This window comes from Lucilia cuprina, chromosome 5 (assembly GCF_022045245.1).
Source record: "Lucilia cuprina isolate Lc7/37 chromosome 5, ASM2204524v1, whole genome shotgun sequence".
Classification (NCBI taxonomy): Eukaryota; Metazoa; Arthropoda; class Insecta; order Diptera; family Calliphoridae; genus Lucilia; species Lucilia cuprina.
In genome coordinates this window covers 67877991-67902535 of record NC_060953.1, presented here as the reverse complement: position 1 = coordinate 67902535, position 24545 = coordinate 67877991, and the positions used below count along the sequence as shown (strand labels likewise).

Here is a 24545-nt window from a genome sequence, read left to right as displayed (position 1 = left end):
GTTTAAGATCAGTTGTTATTGCCTTTAAAATTTTTGAAGATGACTCCTATAATGATTAGCTCTGGCTATATAGTTAAGTATCAAAAAGTAGTATTTACTACCTCCTGATTCGCATTTCATCTGATCCTAGCCGAATGTTTCTGTTATTTAACTATACTGACAATGTTATAGCAATGTTTACTATGACACAGAGGATTCTAGCTCGCAATGAAACTGGAATTCAAGAGATTAACTAATCGAAATAACGAAGAATTAATATGAAGCTTTAAAAAACATTCTACCCTTCCAAAACTATAGTTTTACACACGCCCCTGTTTTATGGTCTTTGTGGCACAGTAGTACGAGTATATTTAGTAGTATTAACATCAAATCTGTATGTAGCATGAATCGTAAGGAAGGAAGAAATAAATAAGTTTATACAAAACGATTGCCGATCTGCCTCAGCTGATGTTTAAGATGAGACACACGATTGCAAAAAATAATAAAAGAAAAAAAAAAATACATTAAAAATCAAAAGAAATTTCTTGTTTCTTTAGAATGGTGTTTTTAAAATTTAGTACTTGGGCAGCTTTCAATACGATCAAAACGTTTTTGATAATTTAATTAATTCGCGTATAAATTACAAACAATTCGCAAAAAAAAATAGAAAAAAATAAGTAAAAAACTACAATAAATCCACCATTTAAAAGAACAGTTATACATTTCAAATAGACTTAGTATTGAGTGTTTTTGTAACGGAAAATTAATTCCAAATTAATTTTCGAAGTAACAACAAACTCTCTTCAGCACTAATTGTCTACGGTATTCGTTGTAATTTTATGATTGTTTAAATCATGAGCCCTAAACTGCACGAATTCGCGGTGGTTTTGAAACGTGATGGTCAAAATACTCCCTGGGGTATACGTCTAGTCGGTGGCAATGATCTAGATACGCCTTTAATTATAACACGGGTAATAACTAATAAACTATTTAAATATTTTTAACTAAAAATTAATACAGTGTAATATGTATTATGCAACATGATCTATCTTTTTTCTTATCTACAAGAAACTTTTAAATGAATATAAATAATATGTGAAATTAATTACAAAAATATCTAAGAAAACACAATAATAGAATTGTAAAAAATAATTGATTTTCTTTTGTTTTCATATTCTATTTTTTTTTTAATATAAAAAGAAGAAGGACAATGACTAGAACGTTGTGTTGTTAATTTTCTTGTATTACAGCAACAATTCATCAATTTCTGTTAACAAGATCATTTATTTGCCAAGTTTATTTACCACAATAAACAAAATAAGAAACGAATAAAAAAAAGTAATAAAATAAATTAGAAAATAAAATAAGAAATGTACATTTGAAAAAATGAAGAAAATATGATCAAAACAATGCCACCACAACCACTTATATTACAAATGGCAAAACAATGAAAATGCAAACAAAAATTCTCTTTTATGCTCTCCCACTATTTGAAAACAATTTTAAGTTGGCACCGATTCCTACAAATATTTTGAAAATTTATTGTTTTTTTGTTATTTTTCTACATTGCAATTGCATTTTTAAGGCAAATTGCGCTTTAAGAACCCAAAATGATGAATTGTTAAGAAATTGTTTCAAGTGGCACAAAAAGTAATATTCAAAAATTATACCAAAAATGTATTATACATGAATTTTTTAAGGTTTTATGAAAATTATATTATGGGTCTGTTTTAGAGAAAATGCTAAAATTTTATTAAATTTATTTCAAAACTCTTAGCTAAAAAATAAAAAAAAAATAAAATGTTTGTTTTTCATCAAACAAATCATCAAAAAGAAAAGAAACAAAAATTGAAAATGTCTGCCAAACAAAAAAATTTAATTTAATGTATAATATGTAAACAAAATAAATCTATAAATTACGTTTGTAAATTGTTTACAAAAAAAATCTAGCAAAAACAAACAGAAATGTTGCAATAAAGTGTTTTTTTTTTTTTTTTGTTAAAAAAATTAACAACAAATGTCGTTAAAAGTTTTTGAAATGTTATTCAAAAATATCGAAACAAAGAAACTGCTAAGACTTAACTTGCATCGCTTTGTAAATACAAATTAAACCTTGTTCTTAAATTTAAATTTATTGAAAACTTTTTTAGCAACTTCTATATACTATTTATAAACACTTTCTATAAAAAAAATATATATTTAGCACGAGTATGCTTTTTTGCCTTGAACTACCTGGTTGAATTTTGTAAAATTATAATACAATAAATCAATCCTCCTAATCAAAGCAAAATGATTCTTTTTTTACGCACTTTATTCTTTTTCTTAATATCATTATGTCTATTCACACTTTTTATTAATAAAAAAACCTAATTTAGTGCGTAAAAATATTTCAAACATCTTTATACCCTACACCACTATAGTAGGGGGGTATATTGGGTTTGTGCTAATGTTTGTAACGCACAATAATATTGGACGTAGACCCACCTTAATCGGCTCAAAATCATTTTCTGAGTCGATTAAACTATGTCCGTCCGTCCATGTAAACCTTGTAATCAAACTACGCAATTTTGAAGATAATTTAATGAAATTTGGTACATGATCTTCTATTGCCCCAGGGACGAAGCCTATTGAAAATGGTTAAGATCGGTCCATTATTTCACCTAGCTCCCATACAACTGTACCCCCAAAAAGGGCTTGTGAGCCTTGCACTCAAACTACCGGTTGCAATTTTGGAGATAATTCAATGAAATTTGGCACATGAACTTTTATGGTACTGCAGACGAAGCCTATTGAAAATAGTTAACATCAGTCCATTATATCACCTAGGCCCCATACAACTGAACCCGCGAAATAGGGATTTTAAGTTCATAATTATGTTTAATATACTCGTATCTCTACAAAAAGCTTCAAAACCAAGTTCTATACTAGCCTTGATGATCTTGATGAACTTTATAATTATAGGGCCCCCATCAAAATTTTTCTTAAATATCCACAGTTTTATTAAACAATAAATATCTTAAGTACATCTGAGGCATGGTACAATTCGACTTAAATGCTTCATTTTGAAAACTAAATCACATTTTATTCGTATTAAGGTGTAGGGTATTATATGGTCGGCCTAGCCCGACTATAACTTTATTTATTGTTGGAAAATGTATATTAAATTAAAACTGTATATACAAATTAAAACTGTTATACACAACTTGATGAAATATATGTTATATTGTTTCTTGTAAACATATCGTCAGTGTAAATATAAAATAGCATAACAAAAATAGTAATTTAAATATATAATTAATAATCGGGCATAATATAGCATTAGTCATTTCCTTTAAAGTATTTATGAATTAAGTTGAAAAATTCTTTTAATTTTTCAACAATTTGTTGTTTCATATATTAATATGTATGTTGAATTTTGGAATTTGGACGACGTTATTTAGTATATTTGATACTAATTTGGAATTTGTTTATTTAAATAAACAAAATAAACATTTATATGTACTAGATAAATATTTATATATAAACAATATTTGGATGACATTTTTTCATTATAAAGAAGTATAAAAAAAACAGTTCTAAAATGCAACATTAACAAATTGTAGATTGTCTTCACCCTAGTGACGAAAAACGAAATATAGCTACCCAGACGGTTATACCTAAATAGAAATCACTCTCTTCTTTAATGAACCAGTTTAGGGAAAAGGAAGAAACGGTCTTACATAATCTTAGTAAATGCCCTTCATTATTCAATCTTAATGACACATCTGGGCCTAAACTTAATGACATTTGAGATTTCTTACGATTACAGGCTGGATCTAATATCATACAACATCTGACGAGAAGATGTCCTTTACGGAGTCCCACAATAACAAACCAACCAAAAACACAGATTTTTCGATACAAAAACAGCTAATTTTTTGAGCGAATAATTGAATTAAGTGAATTCGGGAACACTGCTCTAAAGTGAAAAGTATCCCAGAGAGAAAACTTTCATGTCTGGCCGCATGTTCTGAGTATTTTTTGAGTTTTAAACTAACTAGTAGCATTCGGTACATGTTTCCTAAATTTTAAGATGCATTTCGAACATTCAAAATCCTCCCCCTTTAGCAAGTTACCTTAATGATCTATCACATCTTGATGTTATCGCAATCCGGGAGAAAATAGGTGCTATTCTGTCGGGACTATAAACTGATGTATTCCCGTCCTTTTCTTGGAATGTTTTAACCTGCCGTCGAACCACAGGGCAAAATTTCGGACTTTGTCTTGTTATTGAAGAGGTTCATTCTGGCTTTACATGTTGCTTATGCAGGAAGAACATATTGGTTAAAAGACTGATGCACGGAATAAGTTCGGTGTTGTTGCCGAGACAACAGATAACTCGCAGAGAAGTGACTAACTGTTGAAAATGAGTTGCTGTCAAATATATATGATAGGGGTTTGTAGACCTTATTCACCCGTATACCTAGAGTGAGAGCGTCGGATAAATAAGAAGTGTGCTGGATTAAATGGTGATGTATGAAAGCTTTACTCTGTTCATACCATATTATGACAATTATTAGTTGGCGAGAGACAATCTAATCTGCTTGGTTGTAAACGGAAGTATTGTTTTTTTCTCGGAAGATACGCAATAGGACAATATTGGTCAGAGATTAGTTCGAGTACTTGAGCAAAGTGAGTCGTCACAAAGTGGCGTTTTACTTAGTTTACTTACTTTTTTCTCGTGGCCTCCGGTAGGTTAGTGGTTAATGTTCTAGTCTGGCAGACCGGAGGTGGTGGGTTCGATTACCACCTCAGGTACTGATTAAGGAGCACACAACAGGTTCGATAGAGGCCTTTGATGTATATCGGATTTGATGTATATCTTCCTTTCAAACTAACTGATTAACTAACTTATTCTTTCTCCTCTAAACAGTTAGTTTTTGTAATCCATTTAGTATACTTGTACAAACATTTTTGTTTCGCATTTTACTTACATTGTATCGTGTCTGCGCGTAGTAGAAATTTAAATAAAAATATTCATTTATTTTGAAATCAAATGAGTAACGAGTGCATTATTAGCCAAAAAATGAAGAAAATCAAGGCCGACAGCCAAAACAACAACAACGACAATAAAAACGAAAACAAAATATGAAAAAAGTGCAAATAAACTAATAAATTTTGCAAACAAAAAAATAAATAAATTTAATTTTGTCAATTTGACAAATGAAACGGCAAAACAAACTGAAATCAAATATAGAAACAATTGGATATATATGACCGATTTAAAACAAGGTTACTGCAATTAACATTTTGTAAAATGCATTATGAAAATGTATACAAAATTATTTATGAATATTTAATATTAATAAAAAAATAAAATAAATTGCAATGTTAAGAAAATGATCTTAATGGTTTTTCTTTTGTGTTTTCACTTTTCTTTTCATTAGGTACAAGTGGGCAGTCCTGCCTTTGGTGAAGTACTGCGTGGTGATATTATATCGAAAATACGTGATTATGATGCTAGAGATGTTAGTCATGCCGATGCTCAGATGTTATTCCGTACTGCTGGCAATGAAATTAATCTTGTAGTACACAGGTATTTTGTTAAAAATTCTAGATGCAATAAACATATTTAAATTGTTTTTTTTTTATTTTTTACAGGGACAATAAAATTGCCTATACTCAAGGTCTAAGTGGAGATAGTTCAAGATCAGAATCGGCTTTACTCTCCACAAGCCCAGAACAATATCCTCATAGGTATAGCTATGCTCAGACTTACTTAAATTGTTAAGTAAATGTTAAAATATATTTATAAATTTCTATTCTAGAGCTCCTTCACCATTTTTACCCGGACCAGGGCAATATGAACGTGCTCTACAAGTACCCGTTGATACATTGCCCCACACAGTATTTCCCAAATTAAATGCTTCCGGCGGTTATGTCCCACCACCAGAAAATTCAACTTTCACACCAATGCCAACACGTGATCATCAACAAGACGTAGCTGAGGAGCAAGCCGCCATTGTGAATCAAGTGAGTTCCTAATTGACTTCCCACCTACTACCACAATCCACAATCATGCAAAATTGAGAATTATTTTATTTCAAATTTTATGCTTTTTACTGCGCTTTCTAAAACTGCTGTACATATACGTTTAACGAAAACAAAAAAAAAACATTATTGTTCTTTTATTATTTTTGCAAATAAATAACATTGGGTTATGCATTATTGACATGTCATTAACTAGAACCCTAATTGCTTTAAAACAAAATTCAATTGCCTTTATATTGCATTACTAAGTATTGGTATTTTTCAAAGAAATGTTTACTGAATCATCTTCTATTTATCCGCACGTCCACCCACCTATTTGTTGTCAAACATTTTTACATATTTAACTTATGAATTCAGCCTAAAAATATGCTTTAGTTTTTTTCTTAACACAGCAATTAAAATGTTTTCATTATTAAAAATTGGATTTTTTTCATCTGCAATTTTTTTCACTTTTAATTTTATTGTAATTTTTGATAACCAAATTATTTTTAAATTTAAATACAGCTATTAAAAGAATTAATTCTTTCTAAAATAATCAAATATTTTGAAAACAAGTGTATGTAAGTGTTTACGAAATGTTTACTTGTAAGCAGTTTAAAAGCTTAAAATGATAGCAGGCTTGAAAAAAATTTTATCCTTGATGTTTTCCAAACAATTTTGTGTAAAAGCATGTTAAATATTCTATAAGACGACGCTTTTAAAATATTTTGAAACGAATAGTGATTGCTTTAAATGGGCTTTTTATGGCAGCTGGTGTCACAAATGGACCGAACTAAACAGTAATTATATATGTAAATTAATTTGGTCGAATTTTATCTTAAAATATTGTATTTTAAATGATTAATAACAAACAAATAATTTTGTTAGAACAGTTACAGGAGGATATAGTGAATTGTGAATTTGTTAGATATTTTAGTTCATTTAGTTAATTAAATTATTCAATAGACTAAACCATCATATGTACTTGTTCTGATGTTTGTAACACCCAGAAATATTAGTCCCACCTCTTTAAGTATACAAATCGTCTCAGAATCACTTTTTTATGTCCGCCTGTGTATCCTGCAAACCTTTTGCAGGTTTCAATTTTCAATGTAATTTGATAGCAAGGAAGAGGCTATTGAAAATGGTTCATTATTTCGCTTAACCCCCCTACAAATCATATACTCGGATAGGGCTTATTGATCATGTTAAATGTTGTATAATCGGCAAATCTTAAGGTAAACCTATTTAATATTTGACAAAAAATATGTAACCACTATTTAAAACACTATAGTTGGAAGGGTATTATGCGTTTGTGTTGATGTTTACAACACCCAAAAACATTAGTCCCACACCCACCTTAACCCAGATGCACACTCAATTTTTGAAGAATTTGAAAACTTCCTTAAATTCCACGAATATTATTTTATTATTTAAACAATGTTGAAGGATTTTAACAATATGTATATTACACACCGATTTATAGTGAAAGAAATATTTACGTCAACGTGTTAAATCAGAATCACTTTCTGAGTCTGTATGTCCGTTTGTGTGTTTATGTAAACGTTGTGAGCAAGCTGCAGGTCGTAATGTTCAAGGCACATAGTCTTCTTTTGACCATATTTAATCCTTTTGAAAATTCTTAAAATCGGTCCCAGCTCCAATATAACCGTACGACCCGAATAGGGGTTTTGAGCTAAATGTTTTAATATTTCAACAAAAATCAGTAAAACTTCCCAGTAAATTATTTTCAAATTTTGTTAATGTGTATTGTAGGTAATGTAGTTATTTCATACATTACTTGGTAATGAGTTGTCGTTATCAATAACATAAATTAATTATTTTGAATAGAATTTGTAGTCAATTGTCTATAGCGTAGTTATTATTTCTAACTGTAGTCGATTTTGGAAATTTTTTCAAGAAATGTTGAAATTTACATTTGTGTGGAATGTAAATTACTTTTTAATGGGGCATTGAGTAAGAAAATACATTAGCAAACATAAAAAATAACTGTAAAACTAGTTTTTAATCCAGAAAAGTAGGGTAATGAGATTTGTAACCAGTTATTTCTTTGGTCATCGTCGAACAAAAATAAGTAGTTATTCACCCAAAAAGTAACTACTTACACTTTTCTCCAATATTACTTGCCTACTTACCGGGTAAGTAAAGATTTTGTTGGTTTATGTATATAAAAGTCTAAGGGCGGGTTTTTTACTGCTAAGTTAAACCAAAATCAACTTGCTGTTAAACTCGAAATAAATTTAAGCGGACTTAAACCTAATACATATGTAATCTTACTAATTACTGAAAAACACAAAACATAAAACGAAGAAGGTAGATTATCTTCGTCAGAAAAACCTGTCCTAAATGATACTACCGATTTTCGTAATGACCGAACTTCATTTGACCTTATTTCTAATACAAACAACCCTTCAGAAAATGTCTTGAAGGTGAAATTTCACTTTTAAATACTAATACCACGATGAAATTCTAGAATTATTTATTGTATCATAAAATTTGGGAAATAAATTTATAATAAACTTGTTTTAAACAAAATATTTAGGATCTTATTCATAAAAATTTATCACAGGTTTAAGACAATTTTTTATATAAAATTTGTTTAACAAACCTTTGATTAAGTTAATATTTAAAATATCAAGAGAGAATTTTATTTTTTTTTTTCATATAAACATTTTTCATGTCATTTGTTAGGAACAGACCCCACTGTGATCCACTTAATGTTTGCTTGTAATTTATAATATTTTCTTAATTTGTTTTTTTTTTGTTTTGGTTTAATATATAAAAAAATATTAAATATATATTCAAAGCAACAAATCATAAGAGATAATTTCAATGAAAATTTAAAAATATACTTTTATTTTTTAGAAAATTCATTGAACTTTTCATAAAAAAGACAAAATATAAAATTAAATAATTTACAAATTTAAATACAGATGGTCAAGGGCTTAATTATTTCATGCTTTATTTCCCTTATGGTATAGAGAATACCCTATTACCAGCATAGTTAGTTAAATAAAAATTTAAAATGAAACTTTTTTGAACAAAATTAAAAAAGAATTTTTTGCTATGGAATATTTTTATTTGTTGTTCCACTTGTTCTTAAAACAATTAAAAATAGCGTCTATCAAAAATTCGGCCTATTCATGTGCATTTGTATTATGTTTATTTTTGTAAATGTGAAAAAAATAAAAATAAAGATGTATCATCATAATGTGTAGAATTAGAAAATGAAAAATATGCAAGATATATACATAAGTATATATGTACGTACATATGTATGTATGTATGTATGTATGTATGTATGTATGTATGTATGTATGTATGTATGTATGTATGTATGTATGTATGAATGTATGTATGTATGTTTGTATGAAATAATAAAAACATAAATGACGCACAAACAATAAAAACCATAGGTGACTAGAATTGAACAAAGACGTATGTTTTGTATTTAGCGATGGTGACATCAAAGTCAAGAGACAAGTCCACTAACTCATCATCACAGTTCCCGCCGCCTCAAAATCACATTAACAACATTTGGGCATTGTAAGAAAATATTTGAAAAATGAAATTGAAAAATAAGACTTATTTTTGAAAAAGGCACGTTTTTCTTTTTTTCAAATAGTGGATAAAATAAAAAGTGTTCGAAAAAGTTTTTATAGTAAATGTACTCGAAATGTACAATGTGTACAACAATTGTTAAACAAACAACAAATAAATTTTTTTTCATAAAACTTTCGTTTAAAATCATATATGAAGAAAAAATTTTTTTTTGAATATTCAATGTAAATGATGAAACAGTTTTTCATTTCAAGGGCATTATTTATTCGAATATTTAAGTGACTTTCAGTGTAACGATTTTGAAAAAAAATTATCAAGGTTGTCATTAAATTTGATGTTTAGTTTTTATTTTATTTTTAGCTTAAAATTGTAAAGAGTGTAAAAAGATGATCTTTCTTCAAGTTTTAATTAATAAACAAGAAAGGAAAATGATTGAGTATTTTAATTACAGATGCTTTGAATATCAAATCAATCAATTTATGGCTTTTTTTCATTTAAAATGGGGACAAATTTAAACAAAATTTTCTTTTTTCGATTACAGCGATTACAGCTGTTGTCAACTTGTTAGAAAAACATATTCGTTGCCTTGGCCAATTTAAAAAAATAATTTATATTTATTTTGTATGGACAATTTGACAATTTTAGTTGTGGCTAACAAATTTTTGGTTGAGTAGTATTTTAGAAATAATTTTTTTATTTAAATTAAATTCATTCAGTTTCCAAAAGTCGAAAAGGTATAAATACTTCTTATTCTTATAGTCTAGTCTATAGTCTAGTCTATAGTCTAGTCTGTAGTCTAGTCTATTGTCTAGTCTGTAGTCTAGTCTATTGTCTAGTCTGTAGTCTAGTCTATTGTCTAGTCTATAGTCTAGTCTATAGTCTAGTCTATAGTCTAGTCTATAGTCTAGTCTATAGTCTAGTCTATAGTCTAGTCTATAGTCTAGTCTATAGTCTAGTCTATAGTCTAGTCTATAGTCTAGTCTATAGTCTAGTCTATAGTCTAGTCTATAGTCTAGTCTATAGTCTAGTCTATAGTCTAGTCTATAGTCTAGTCTATAGTCTAGTCTATAGTCCTTAGTCTAATCTAGTCCAGGATGCACTTATTACATTATGGTGTTTTTAGTGGTCCAGTTTCTACTCTAATTTATGGACAAATCTATACAGTAATCTATTGACTAAAGAATGGAATACTACTGAATGTTTATAATACAAAAAATTCTGCAAAAACCTACATTTGATCTATTGTGAAAAAATCGTGGGACTGCTTCCATTTTTTTAATATATATTTCATAGATATTGTAAAGATGTTGTTGGCGGTATTATAGAAAACCAAATAGGAAAAACTAAAGAAAGATATACATTAAACAGAAACTTATAAATATTGTGTAATATTAATTTCCGTTTATATAAAAGATTTACATAAAAACATACATTAATGAACTTAAACTTCAATATCATGAACTTTCAAGGTCATTTACAAGTTAGAAGAAAAAGAAATCATGTAGATAATTAGTAATTTATGGAGAGCAATAAAACAGAAGAAAAATTCTTCTCCGCCATACTAAAAGGTCATCTAATTAGGGAAATATTATGTCGGCCACGACGAAATATTTATGCCCTACATTCATTTTAATCAAATACATTTCCATGTAAAATAAAATATTACAAAGGAAATAAGATTCAGTTCAGTGTACTAAAATATTTATTATTTATTTATGTTATTCCTAAGGATAATTAAAAATGTTACAAATGAAACGATTTCCAATAAGTAAATGCGAAAAGAATCAACACTTAAATTAAGGAAATAGTTTTAGTTCAAAATATATAAACAACATTTGTTTTTACTTAAATTTAAGAATATTGACATACAAGTACATGTATGTGTATGTATATGTATATTTACATACACTTATTAACAAATTAATATAATTTACCTTTAGAGAAGTGTAATTTATAAAATAAATTTTTGAATAAAAACAATAATAAACATTTCAAAACAACGAGGGCAAACGAGGCGCAGACAAGCAGGACGGGAAAGATTTGAAACAGAATTTACATTGTGGGGAGATGGAATTGGCCCAAATATTTTAATGGCAAATGTGTAGGCGCACCAAATGTATACAAGTCCAAGTTTATGTTGAACAGAGAAGAAAACGAAGCAAAAAAAAACAAATTAAAAATGAAAAATAAAATATATTTTACTACACAAAGCATTGAGAAAAAATTATTAAAAATCTAGAACGAAAAACAACATTTTATTTCTGCAAAAAAAAACAACAATAACAACATTTTCCTATTTGAGTTTATGGTGGTATATTATTTAATAAAAATTAAATAAAAAACAAATACACACATAAAAACTTTGAATAAATATTTACTAAAATATTGCTGAATTTCTTTATGTACAAAAACATGGAGGAGGAAAAATGTTTACCTCCCAATACAGATTTTTAAAGTGTGTTAGACAAATTTTCTATGGAAGAGTAAAAGGGTTGGGGGTGGTGTTAACCGTAGAGGAAAAATTTATGAAAAATATTTATTGTTTATATACTCCTGCTTACATGGCAATGTATGAGTTGCTTTTATATGTTCGTTGTTGCTGGTTTGTTAGTGTGTATGTGTGTGTGTGTGTGGAGGGGGGCAGAGGAAGACTTATATACAAATATAATTTTATATATTTTTTTTAATAAAAACAAAATTTTCTTTTCATCATCAAATTTTGAAAAATTTTCAAATCAGTTGCTTTCGGAATATTGTAAAATTAAGTTCGCATTATAGAATACTAGGTAGTTAACAAAATAGAACAAAAAAATATTTGAAAAAAAAAAAAATATTGAAGTGAAAAATTTCAAAACGAATTCCAAACGATCTCCAGACAATTAAAACGATTTAGAAAAAAAGAAAAACTAAGTGTTAAGAAACGAAAAACAAACGATTTAAAACATAAACAAAAAAAGCAAGTTTTAACCTCTTTTTTTATTACACTAAATTTATGTTTAAAGTGAACTTTTAAAGTGTATTTGAAGAAAAATAAGACTTTAGAAAAGAAAAAAATATTGAAAAAAAGAAAAACATTAAGAACTTTTGAATTTCATAGTTATTACATATTATTACTTACGTAATAGTTATTTTTAACTAATTTGTTTTATTTTATTTTTAAATTTAAATAAATTATTAGAAATTTTGTTTTTAATTTTTAAAATTTTTTTTGTATTTTTTATTTTGTTTTTCTAATAAAAAGGAGTTTTTAAATCACATTTTTATTAAACACACAAAACACAAACAAAACAAACATAAAAATGGAGTACGTACAATTCAAAAACGGTTCACCACACTACTACAGGGAACAACCAGACCTCAACGAATGTATTCAATATCAAGTAAGCAGAATTTTTAAATGCTTTTTATTTGAAAAAAAACAAAAAATAACTTAAAATATATAAAATTTGTAAAGAAAAGTTTATTACAATTTAAAAGGATAAAGTTTTAACATTACAAAACTTTTAAATAACTCTACTTCATGCTAACTGATGCTATTTGTTTCAAAATTTTTAATAATTTTTTTTTTTTTTTTAATTTCAAAAATTTTAAAAATTTACAAAATCTTTCGTTTTAGCAATATTTTAAACATTTTATAAATATTGCTAATTATATAGAAATAACATTTATTTGTTAAAAATTTCACTTGTCAAATACAAACGCACACACATATATACATAGTCCTATTTAACAAATACGTTAAATGATTGTCCACCAACCCACAATCACCCTCTTCTCAATCTCTCAATAAAATATTGTTGTTTTTCATTTCTATACTGTAATCTATACTTTATTTTTAGATTCATACAAATAAATAAATAAATAATATAATAAATGGAAAAGCGTACAAAATCAAAAAAATATTTGGCGAAAATATATTTTTCTCTACGTCAAAAGAACCGTCTTTCTTTAAAGCAAAAGAAAATTAATTATATTCCCGATTAAATTATATTTGTTATTATTGTTGTTGTTATTTTATGGTTTTCTCATGCAAATAGCCAAGAAAATTTTAGAACAAACAAATTAAGAACAATAAACAAATAAGTTATTTTTTTCGATTTTTTCTATAACAATGGGTGTGAATTTGTTTAAAATATATATAAATATAATATTAATATAGATGAATTGAGGCGTTAAGCAGAATAATAATAATAGATATAAAAATTTCACTGATGATGATGATGATGATTAACATCTGACAAAAGATTTAAAACATTTGTCGTTTTTATATCAAAAACATGTTGCTAATTATAATCACATAAATACTCATACCTCAGACATATGTCTTATATTAAAGAAAAAATCCATAGTGAGAAAAAACAAAAGGGTTTTGTGAAATGTTCTAAATTAATTTAATCATAAATTAATTTATAAATAAAGTTTATTATATAAAATATTTCATTTTCTCCTTCTACAAGGTTAAATATTTAAACAAAAACATCATAGAGATGAAAAAAAATTATGAGATGATGATGAATTTTACTTTTTTCATGAATGATCAAAAGATTTATAGCATTTCTATAGCAAGTAATGATTAAATCAAAGTGGAAATTATAATATTATGAACTATGCAAAGATAAGTTTCGAAATCATTGTTTTATTGTTTTTGGTAATTGTGTTTTCTCTCTTATAACTTGAGTTTAATTGGCCAATTACACTCAGTTAAACCAAGATAATAAGTAACTTTACTGATAACTGAAAAACACGAAACATATATTAAACCAGGTTAAACCAAAGAATGAAGATTATCTTTATCAGAAAAACTCGCCCTTACTAAAATATTGCTCCTGCACTTATCATTTAACCGGTAGTTATTCTTTCAGTTAAGACAAATTTTTTATGCGAAAATTTTAGAACTCGTACTAAAAACTACTAGTTCTAGAACGAGTGAAAACAGAATCACTTCAGATTCTTAAACAACAGCCTTGGAACTAGTAGTGTCACCATTACTTCTGGAACCCGTTGCTTAGAATATTGTTGTGATTCTTAAATAATTTTAAATAGTTTTCAAGGAACTAGTTCTCTGAAACTAGTTAGACATTGCTACTGCACTAGTTCAATGGAACACATACTAGTTCCGAAACAACTTCATGGAATCAATTGAAAAAATGTCAAAAAATTAAAAAAAGTATAAACTTATTTTTATCGAAATTGAAAAAGCGTTCAAATGTATATTTTTGCATTCCACTGAACTACAAGATTTTAAAGAGCTCCTTAATTGAATGGTACCGAGAGAAATGAAAGTTTGCTGCTTGTAACGTATAAATATTTTAAAATATTAGAGGGTCGGAAGAATGTAAGTTTTGTAAATAACATAACATGGTACAACAATGTTATCCTCAACAGTTTCTCAAAATTGCTCTTAATCTTAAAAATTTCAAACAAAAACCCCAAAAAAGAAATATTTGTTTATACGTTCTTTAAAGCTTCCCTGGAACTAGTTCCGAGGTTGACAAATTCAAACAAAAATCATTGATTAATGAACTAGTTTCAGAAGCGTTCCAAAAAACGATTAACGACTCCATAACGCTTCCTCAGAACCAGTTTCGAACGGGACAATTTCAAACAAAATTCATTGGTCTCAACGCTAAACTAGAAACGAGTTCAGTCTAAAATCATTATTTCTAGAACTAGTTGTATAACTTATACAATTTTTCTATGGGTAATTAAACAACGTTTGATAATCCTTTTATAACTTTTCTTGCACTTATATAGTTCAGGAGTTAATTTTCAATCAATATCAGATAATTTTTTTGTTAAATATAAGAATTTCAAAAATAAAATTTATAAAAAAAGTTGTTTACTTACATTCATTTTCTTGAAATCTTGAATCATTTAAAATACATGTACTTGAATCTTGATACGAAAATGATGTAATTTTTCCACAACTTATAGATGATTTCAGTTAATGATTTGTGAGAAGATTATAATGAAACTGTAATCTTGCCATGATGATGAGATGAAATTTATAATGTTGAGATTTTCTAAGAAGTTTAATTCTTAATGGATTTGGAATTCTTGAGGTTTAATATTGAATCTTGAGTTAAATATTATGAAATTTTTATTGAGGAGATTTTCTAGCAATGTTAAATGTTATTAAGGAATTCTTGAGATTTGATTTAGCCACAAAATATCACTTATTTAGCCAATTGCAATAATTCTTGAAATAATTTCACTTTTGTTTTCATAATTAAATAAACCCGTAAAAATATAAAAAGAAAAACATAAACATTAAATCATTTTCAAAAAAAATCTTTAAAAATTATATGCATTAAAAACGTTTTATTTAACAACCAACTTAACTCAACAAACAACAAATTTATTATTGAAAAAATACGCCAAAATAAAAATCACTATTTAAAAATAGTGTTAACATAAAAATAACTTAAAAATGCAACGCAAATATATCTAAAATTGTTGTTATTTGTAAAAAGAAACATTTTAATGAAAAATAAATTTGCTTTACATTTTATTTAATTACCTATGACGCTTTGGCTGTAATTTAATAAACATTTCTATTCTATTTGATTTAAAAAAAAGCGAAAAGAAAAAAACTAAATAGGAAGCTAAAAACAGGTATTAAATAAATTAAAGATATTATGTATTTAAATAAATAAATTTAAAAAATATCATTATATTTTTGTATTAGTGACTCTTCTTTTGGATCAAGGTTGTTTGTTTAATGAAAAGATTAGAAAAATTAAAAATAACTTAATTTTTCATTAGTATAAAAATACTTTTCTTTCTTTTATTTTTGGTTTTGTTGTTAAATTGTATGAGAGTGTATCGATGAAAAGTAAACAGATGAGTTTGTAAATGTTAAGAAAAAATGTCAGGTGAATTCTATAAAATTACTAATTAAAAAAAGAAACTAAACTAAATTTAAAAATAGATATGAAAATAAAGTGAAAAAATATATCATGTGAAAATTACTTCCTTTAAAAAAATTCGTTTGTAGTATTTTTGTCTAAAAGTTTTAAAAAATGGCATTTATAAATAAATTCTATTTGCCCAAACAGGCGGTGTCATCTAGAATGGATGCTATTAATTGTTTGTCACTAAGAGCTCCATTAACTTCTTCCTCATCCCATTGTAGCTGGACTTTACTCAGACGTGGTTCCTTCTTCTTAACAATACGCAAAATGCCTCTAGTCTGTACTAAATCCACTAGACTGGCAAATTCAGCTTGATCTACGGGATGTATGTTACGTTTGTTGCAGACCCGTCTATAGACTTCATGTAAACGACCCATTGTAATGTCTTTATTCTTTTCATTACGCAGCATTAACATTAATGAACACAACATGATTTTCTGCTGCAATGGAAAGGCTTCATCCATGTCTTCTTGTAGATTTTGAGAAGCACCATAAACTTTATTAAGTACAGCAGCCACTTGGGTAACTTGTACGGGTTTGAGAATTTCTATAAAATATTGGGTTTTTGCAATGAAAATAAATTTTAAAACATACAAAGGAAAAACACTCACCTTCATTAGTAGGTTGTGGATTTTTACCTTCTGGTAAATTAAGATTTTTCAAATTGATTTCTTTTTCTCCGGCTTTCTTTTGTTGTTCAGCAATTTCAACTACACGTCGTCCAATGTCCAATGCTCTTCTTACATCACCACTAACAGCGCTAACTTTAGCAGCTAATAGATTTAAAGTGACTGGAGGAAAAATATCCAATACATCCGCCTCCGCCAAACGGGATTTAAAAATGTCCACAATTTGTTGTTTGGAATACGGAGGAAAATGCATATGTTTAGGCTTTAACTCACAACGAGCATTCAAACGCAGCAGTGTACGCTCAGTTAAATCCAAACTATTGGCTATACCCACCAAAAGTATGCTAGCATCGGGCATAGAAGGCCATTCGAAAATAGTGTACAAAACCGATTGTTTGGAGCTGCACAATTGATCGATCTCATCAAGAACTATGAGCAGCATTTTAGGACTAGACTTAATATGATGCTGTAAAGCCTGCAAATGATCACGTTCTGTACGACCCTGAGGTTTTAAGTTCAATTGAGCACAAAGTTTTTTGTAGACTCCTCCTATAGAGGCGATGGAAGTACAATTAACATAGACGGTCTGTAAACGTTTGTTAAATTCAGGTGTTCTTAACAAGAGGGATAAACAGGCAGTTTTGCCAGTACCCGGCTGTCCGGAAACATACAAACTGCCAGACTTTTTAGCTTCTAAGTGCTCTCTTAAGAAGGAACGCAATTCCTCTAATTGTTCTTCACGTCCTGGTAGATTTTGGCATTCAGCACTGTTTAACACACGACGTGCATTTTGATATTTATTACGTACTGGAGTAGTTTTAGGGGATGTTTCCTTAACTTTTTCTTTTTTGGGAGAAATTTGTGGACTTGACACTTCTTCAGGTTTCTCATCTATACTTAAACGATCTAACAGACGTGAAGGACTTATAACATGTGGGGGCAAGGCGCTAGGCTGTTGTCTAACTTGTTTGGGAGGCGAACCCTTTTGCGAGTCTTCTTCATCTGCTGTAACATCTTCCTCCGATTGCAGTCTTTTTAATAATTCTCTTTTTTTGGAAGCAGGCATAGGTTTAGTGGATTTTTTACTCTTTGGTGTTTGGATTTCTTCAGCTTCTACTGTTTTCTTGCTTCTAGCGGAGGTTCTCTTACGTTGCTCCATTTTATTTATTAAATCACAATTTTCTTCGTTACTACAATTAGAGGAACGTTCTTCTTCTTCCTCTTCGTCACTGTGTATGGTCACCGAATTCCTAGAATTTCTGTGCTGCCACAAGCTGGCCTGTTTCGGTGTTTTTGGCGTGGCAGGAAGTGTAGGTGTTGATTTACCTATACTGCTCAAACGTGTGGATCTTCTTACTGCTGCCATTTGGTTACAAAATATAAGAAATTAACATAAAAACACTTTATTAGTTTAATTTAAACAAATTTTATCGAAACTTAACAATTTTTCAAACAAAGAACTACTTTTCTTCTTTCTTTTCTTTAAAATATTCTTATTTGGTGCATCAGCAACATGCAGGTAGTAAAAACGCGGTAAACAAAACGTCAGCTGGTTAGTGACGTTACAATTATGCCTTAACACAGAGTTGTATTTTATGAATGGGTGTAAAGTTAACAACATAAATTAAATAATTTACTAGTGAAATTAAAAATGTTTGAAAAATTTTAGAAAATTACCAAATATTTTCTCCTTTATTTAGTAAAACACTTCACAATGCGTTAAAAATATTTTCATACAAATTTTTGAAAATACAAAAACAATTTATGTGAAATGAAATGAAGGGGAATGGATTTACAAAATAATCTTCTTAGAAGAAAAAGTTGTTAAATAAATATTAGAAATAAATTACATTTACTTTTAATAATAAAATATTTAAAACATTATTTACCTCTGAACGTTATTACACTTTGACATTCAATTCCAAAATGAAATTAATACCAATTAGATAAAAAGTTTTTATATATTGAACATAAAATTAACAAAATGATTCCATTGGAATGTATTTGTTAAATGCTGGCTATAATTTCTTACGTAATAATTTAAAAATATAAGAATATATAGAACTGAGTATAAACAACAAATACATACAATTTTGAATAATAAAACCACCAACCAACATCACCAATGAGAGAGCAAAGGAGGAGCATTTTTTTTTTTTTTTTTTTTGGAAATAGCCAACAATATAAACAGACTGTAAAAAATTTCGCCTATAAATTTGTTTGTTTCTTTAATATTTTCTTCAATCTACTTATTATTGTTTGTATATAAATATATATTTTCCATTTTCTTCTGCCAAATGTTCTCGATTTTTCATGAGTCTGGACGTATTCAGCGAGAAATTTATTTTTATATTTAAACATCTATATAGATGTAGATGAGTAGTAGAAATAGGGGCCATACGTTTAATATATTGATTAGCATATAAGACACACAGTTCGCACACATTGCAGACTCAAACATATAAACAGATAGTTATATAAAAATAATTCATTAAATACATATAAACAACAACAAAAGAATTTAAAAAATAAACAATTTGAAATAAAACATTTAGACGTAATACATAACAAAAAAGAGTTAAATTAATTTGGTTACTTTTATTTGAAATATTTTTAGCCTTACCGAACAACTCCACTGGTTTTGCCCGGTGCTAAAGTGAAAAAAGATGCTCCCACCACAGAATCCTATTTGAGACACTACCCTAACCCAGCTGTACGTGCCCATCCCCATCATGATTACCATGATAGTGTAATGAAGCAACGTGTTGCCGATACCATGTTGCACAGAGTTGTTGGCCAAGATGCTGATTCTGGCAAAGTAGGTTTTAAAGACTAATTTTCGAAATATTTGTTAAATCTTTTAAAAATTTTAAGGTTTTCCACAAACAATTCAACTCTCCCATTGGCTTGTACTCTGATAACAACATTGAAAGCACCATCCGCCAAACAGTTCCGTAAGTATCTTGATTTTTATTATAAATCCCCTTACACATATATTTACTAATATGAAATATAATGTAGTTAAACTACAAAAAAATAATAATAATAAAAAGCTCCGTTTAATTTATAACGTATGAAAAGAAAAAAATAAAACAAATTGCTAAAACTGAAATTAAGCATTTGCGCTTAAATTAATACAAAACCGTTGAAGATTTACACTAAAACACAAACAAATTATACTAAATTTTGAATTAACAGCAAATTAGGTTTCTAAACAAAATTAGCAAAGGCTACACTTAAACCACAAGCTACACTGCCAAATAAACAAAATTATAAAAAATCTATGTAATTTTTACTAATCTTTTAATATGAATAATCTATTTATTTACTTTTTTTTGGAAATTCCAACGATATCAACGTTTTTTAATATGATTATTGTGAGATATGCTGTGTTCTTTCTATATAAATGCACGTTCAACCGTAAACCCTTTAAAAACAAACAAAATAATTCAAAACCAATTAAACCAAATGTGTTTTATATATAAATTGATGTGATATTCTCTATATATATTTTTGTCGACTCTATATTATTTGTTGTAGTGTCAATAATGCAATATGGAAGAGTGCTTTGCATCGTCCTTTGCCAACAAAACTTGACCGGTAAAAATGAGTTAAAAACAAATATATTTAAGTATTTCTTTTTTTCTTCACAAATCATTTTTAAATTAGATTTTTTTTGATCCTGCTGATCATTATTATATCATATCTAAGATATGTTCTAAATTTAGTAGTTGGTATTTAGATTTCTTTGTAAACTCTAGAAAAATTGTGTTCTATTCCATATAGTAAATCTGTTTATTTTAACTATTGCTTGCTTTTGTAACTTTTTCCATAAAATACAATTAACTACACAAATATTCTACACAATTTTGATATATTCCTTTTATCCAAACATATATTTCTTTGTTTACACCGATGGAGTAAATTTATTTGAAAAAAACAGTAATTGTTTTCAAATCTTGCTATTGTAAACAAATTGTATGTTGTGTTCCTAGTAGTTTTTGTTTTAATTATTTTATATAATATTATGTTTTTTGTTGTCTGTAGTATTTTTTAATAATTTTTTGTTAAAAATTCCTTTTTATAGACAAATTTGTAGTTTTTCTTGTGTTCTTTTTTTTTCTTAAAAAACTACAAGTACACAGCGTTACGGATTTTGTATTTTTGAAAACCAGTTTTATGTTTTTGTCTATTGATTATTAGTTTTTATTTAAATTTAATATTTTTTTAATAATATTAATATGATTTTTAATATTTTATTAACACTTATTAAAAAAACAAATTTTTTAACTTTTTAAAATATTAATGAAAATATATGCTCTTTGATTACACAGCATTTGAAATTAAAATATATAATATTTTTTGTATAAAAATTACACCAATGAAGAACTAGTATTTTAAACATTATTTCTTCTATTTTAAAAATCATAAATTTTTCTTTGGTTTTACCAAACATATCAGATTTTTTAAAAAACAAATGAATATGAAAAAAAGTAATATTTTACTTATATTTGATATTGATATAGTGATCTCTTTATTTTGCTAAAAACAAACAGATCATTTGCTTATTCACACAACTTAAAAAAAAAAAAACAAAAACATTTTTTAAGAATAATAAAGTAAAGTGTATTAAAGGGATTTATAAAAATATTTCATTTGTTTTACAAAAATATCTAGTTTTTATTTTGGTGTAAATGAAATTAATTTTTATTTTCAAATGCTAAATAATTTTTTAATTTTAATGTAAAGATAAACAACAAAAAAGGAATTATTTCAATTCCATTTGTTTCAAGTTTAATTATTAACTCAATGAAACTCTGTTGTTATCTTCACATTCACGTAAAAAACGAGCATACTTCCGTTTTACTTTTGTTTTGGTGGTTGATTTTGTTTTTAAGATCAACTCTGTTATTTTGTTACTGAAAATTAACACTGCAACCCAATAAACAAAATTTATTACAATTTAAAAACAATTTTTAAACATTCCCAAAATAAAACGATAAAACAAAAACGTTTTAAAAACGTAACTATTTATATCTATAATATTAAAACAAATAAAAGTTAGTTTTAAAGACAAGTAGTGTTAAGAAGAATTAGCTGCACGATTAATATTAGAATTTTCATCGATCTATCTTTCCTGGAACAAAAATATAAAATACTGGAGCAACAAAAACAGAAAGAACTACAAGAACAACAACAACGTGAACAGCGACAAAAACAGCTGGAACAACTATATCATCATTGAGAATAATAAAAAACTAGAGCAAAAAACCGAAATTTTCAATTTGATTTTACAAAAAATCTTTGAAAATAATGCTAAAAGAAATTTATTCCAAACCCAACACTATTCTAAACCCTACAATTACCCTATTGATCCACAATTTTTCCCACCAAGAGACCCCCAACTAAATATTTGTTTTCCCTAAGCTAATGATGATTAAATTAAAAGCAAAAACAAATAATGAAACGCTTATGTGGCTAACAATTTGTATTAGAAAATCTTAAAACTTAAAATTATTTCCTTTTCAATAAAAATTTCTAAAATTATCTGTCACGCTTGTCCACTAATGTTTAGCTAGAAACTTTTCTTTTTTTATTATTTATCGCTAATGTAGCAGTTCTAACACCCTTCTTAATGAAATTAATTCTTTAAATTAAGATTGAATTGGAAATTTTTCATTTAAACTGTCATTTGAGTTGTTTTGCAAATTTACCAAAAACATTTTTTTAAAACTAATTCTAACTTATTTTGTGCACATCCTGTTTTTTCTCTCTTCTCACTCTACGCTCTAAAATAAAAATAAATCTCTACTCGTCCAAACAAAAAATATATATAAATATAATCTAAATCTATAATCAAATAAAACCAAAATCTCAAATGGTGCAAAATCAATGATGAAAACCGAATGATTTGATGACGTCTAATGAACAACAACAATTATATGCTGCACTAATAAATTAATAATAAACAACTATAACAACAACAACCCAAAACAAAATATCACTATCAACACATTACGTTACGTCATGTTACGATACAGTTACAAGAAAACAGTTGTCTATGATCCATCCAGGAGTGAAACCTATAGAGCCATTCAAGAGGAGGGTTATGGCAATGCTAATTTCACTGAAGAAGTAACAGTTCCAGTGCAACCAAAGGTTTTCCATCCCAATAGAATGGTTCCAGGAAAGGTAAGATCAGAGAAGTTAGTGATTGACTACCAGCAGTAAATATCACTGTCTCTTCTTACACATACACAATATTATCGCTCGTTCGCTCTCTCTCTCGTCATATCAAATCAATATCAATCACTTATCGTTACGTCAGCTCAAAAAAATATGTCAGTTTGATTATGTCCTGTCAATCACTGTTTGTTCAATCATTATCTCTTTCTATGTATCTCTCTCTCTTTCTTACTATTTTTTTGTTTTCTTACTTAAATGCCTCAGCTGTAAATTATTGTAAATTGTGTAATTTTTTTTGTTTAAATTTTGTTTTGTAGTAAAAAAAAATTGCCCGCATTTTAGGAACTATAGTTGTTAATACTAATTTGGTAAAAATATGTATTAATATTGTATCTTGTATTTATAAAAATTTTATTAATTATGTATTTAAGTTTGATCTTTATTAACCCAAGTATAGCTTAATGTGTAGCCATTGAAAAAGCCTCTAAAAATGATTAACAATTAACATTAATCATACATTAACTAATACTCATTATTGTGTATATATGTACATAAAACAAAAACTAAACATACATCAAATTTTTGTTAAAAAATTATTAATTAATTTAAATGCATTTGATTTATTTAAAAGTAAAACTAAACAATTTATTTGTATCATTAAAGCAAAAGAAAAACTATTCATATGATGTTTATCATATAATAATATTTTAAATAAATAATAAATATTAATTTCAATATTTCTTCGATTCTATAGAAACCAGTACAACAATCAGCGCCCATTTCCGGTCCGTCGTACAATGTAAGTATAGAAAAAAAAAACTACGTCATTATTTTGAAACTATTAAAAGAAATTTTATTAAAGAAAATCATATTTATAAAACCTCCTACTTAAAATAATTACAAAAGAAATTTAATGAGAAATGTTATCAAATATTTCAAAATCATTTCAATTCAAATCATACATCAAAGAAATCTTTGACTAAATTATTTACTCTTCTTTCTTTTCTTTTTTTCATAGGTGGTAAACACAACCGATGAAACCATTCGTCAAAGTGGATCCTTCAACCGTTTGATGTATAGTGTTTTGGGTACATCACAATATTAATTATTTAATTAATAAAAAAACTCTCTCTATTATTATATATTTACTATTTTTTAATTTAACATCTTTACAAAATGAAAAATTTACTAAAAAAAAATACATAAAAGAAAAATTCGATTCGTAAAAGAAAAATAAAACCCATAG

General features: G+C 27.2%; 2 protein-coding genes across 11 annotated transcripts; one reads left to right on the top strand and one right to left on the bottom strand.

Moving 5' to 3' along the window:
* Positions 1–585: 585 nt before the first annotated feature.
* Positions 586–24416, top strand: LOC111680732 (PDZ and LIM domain protein 4). Of its 10 annotated transcripts, XM_023442422.2 has the most exons (10): positions 605–950; positions 5406–5554; positions 5620–5715; positions 5787–5991; positions 19731–19931; positions 19988–20067; positions 20654–20713; positions 23155–23305; positions 24054–24098; positions 24318–24416. In XM_023442422.2, exons 1-10 carry the CDS (start codon positions 834–836, stop codon positions 24402–24404), a joined length of 1191 nt encoding a protein of 396 aa, XP_023298190.1. In that variant the 5' UTR covers positions 605–833; the 3' UTR covers positions 24405–24416. The 10 variants fall into 10 exon arrangements, with proteins under 10 accessions (XP_023298192.1, XP_023298193.1, XP_023298194.1 ...); XM_023442425.2 differs by lacking the exon at positions 23155–23305 and having other exon boundaries at positions 589–950; XM_023442423.2 differs by lacking the exon at positions 20654–20713 and having other exon boundaries at positions 616–950.
* On the bottom strand, positions 16325–18655 carry LOC111680731 (cell division control protein 6 homolog). Its single transcript, XM_023442421.2, has 2 exons — positions 17096–18655; positions 16325–17031 (listed from the first exon to the last, which is right to left on the bottom strand). The coding sequence occupies exons 1-2, from the start codon at positions 18477–18479 to the stop codon at positions 16613–16615; spliced, it is 1803 nt and encodes a 600-aa protein (XP_023298189.2). The 5' UTR covers positions 18480–18655; the 3' UTR covers positions 16325–16612.
* Positions 24417–24545: the final 129 nt, after the last annotated feature.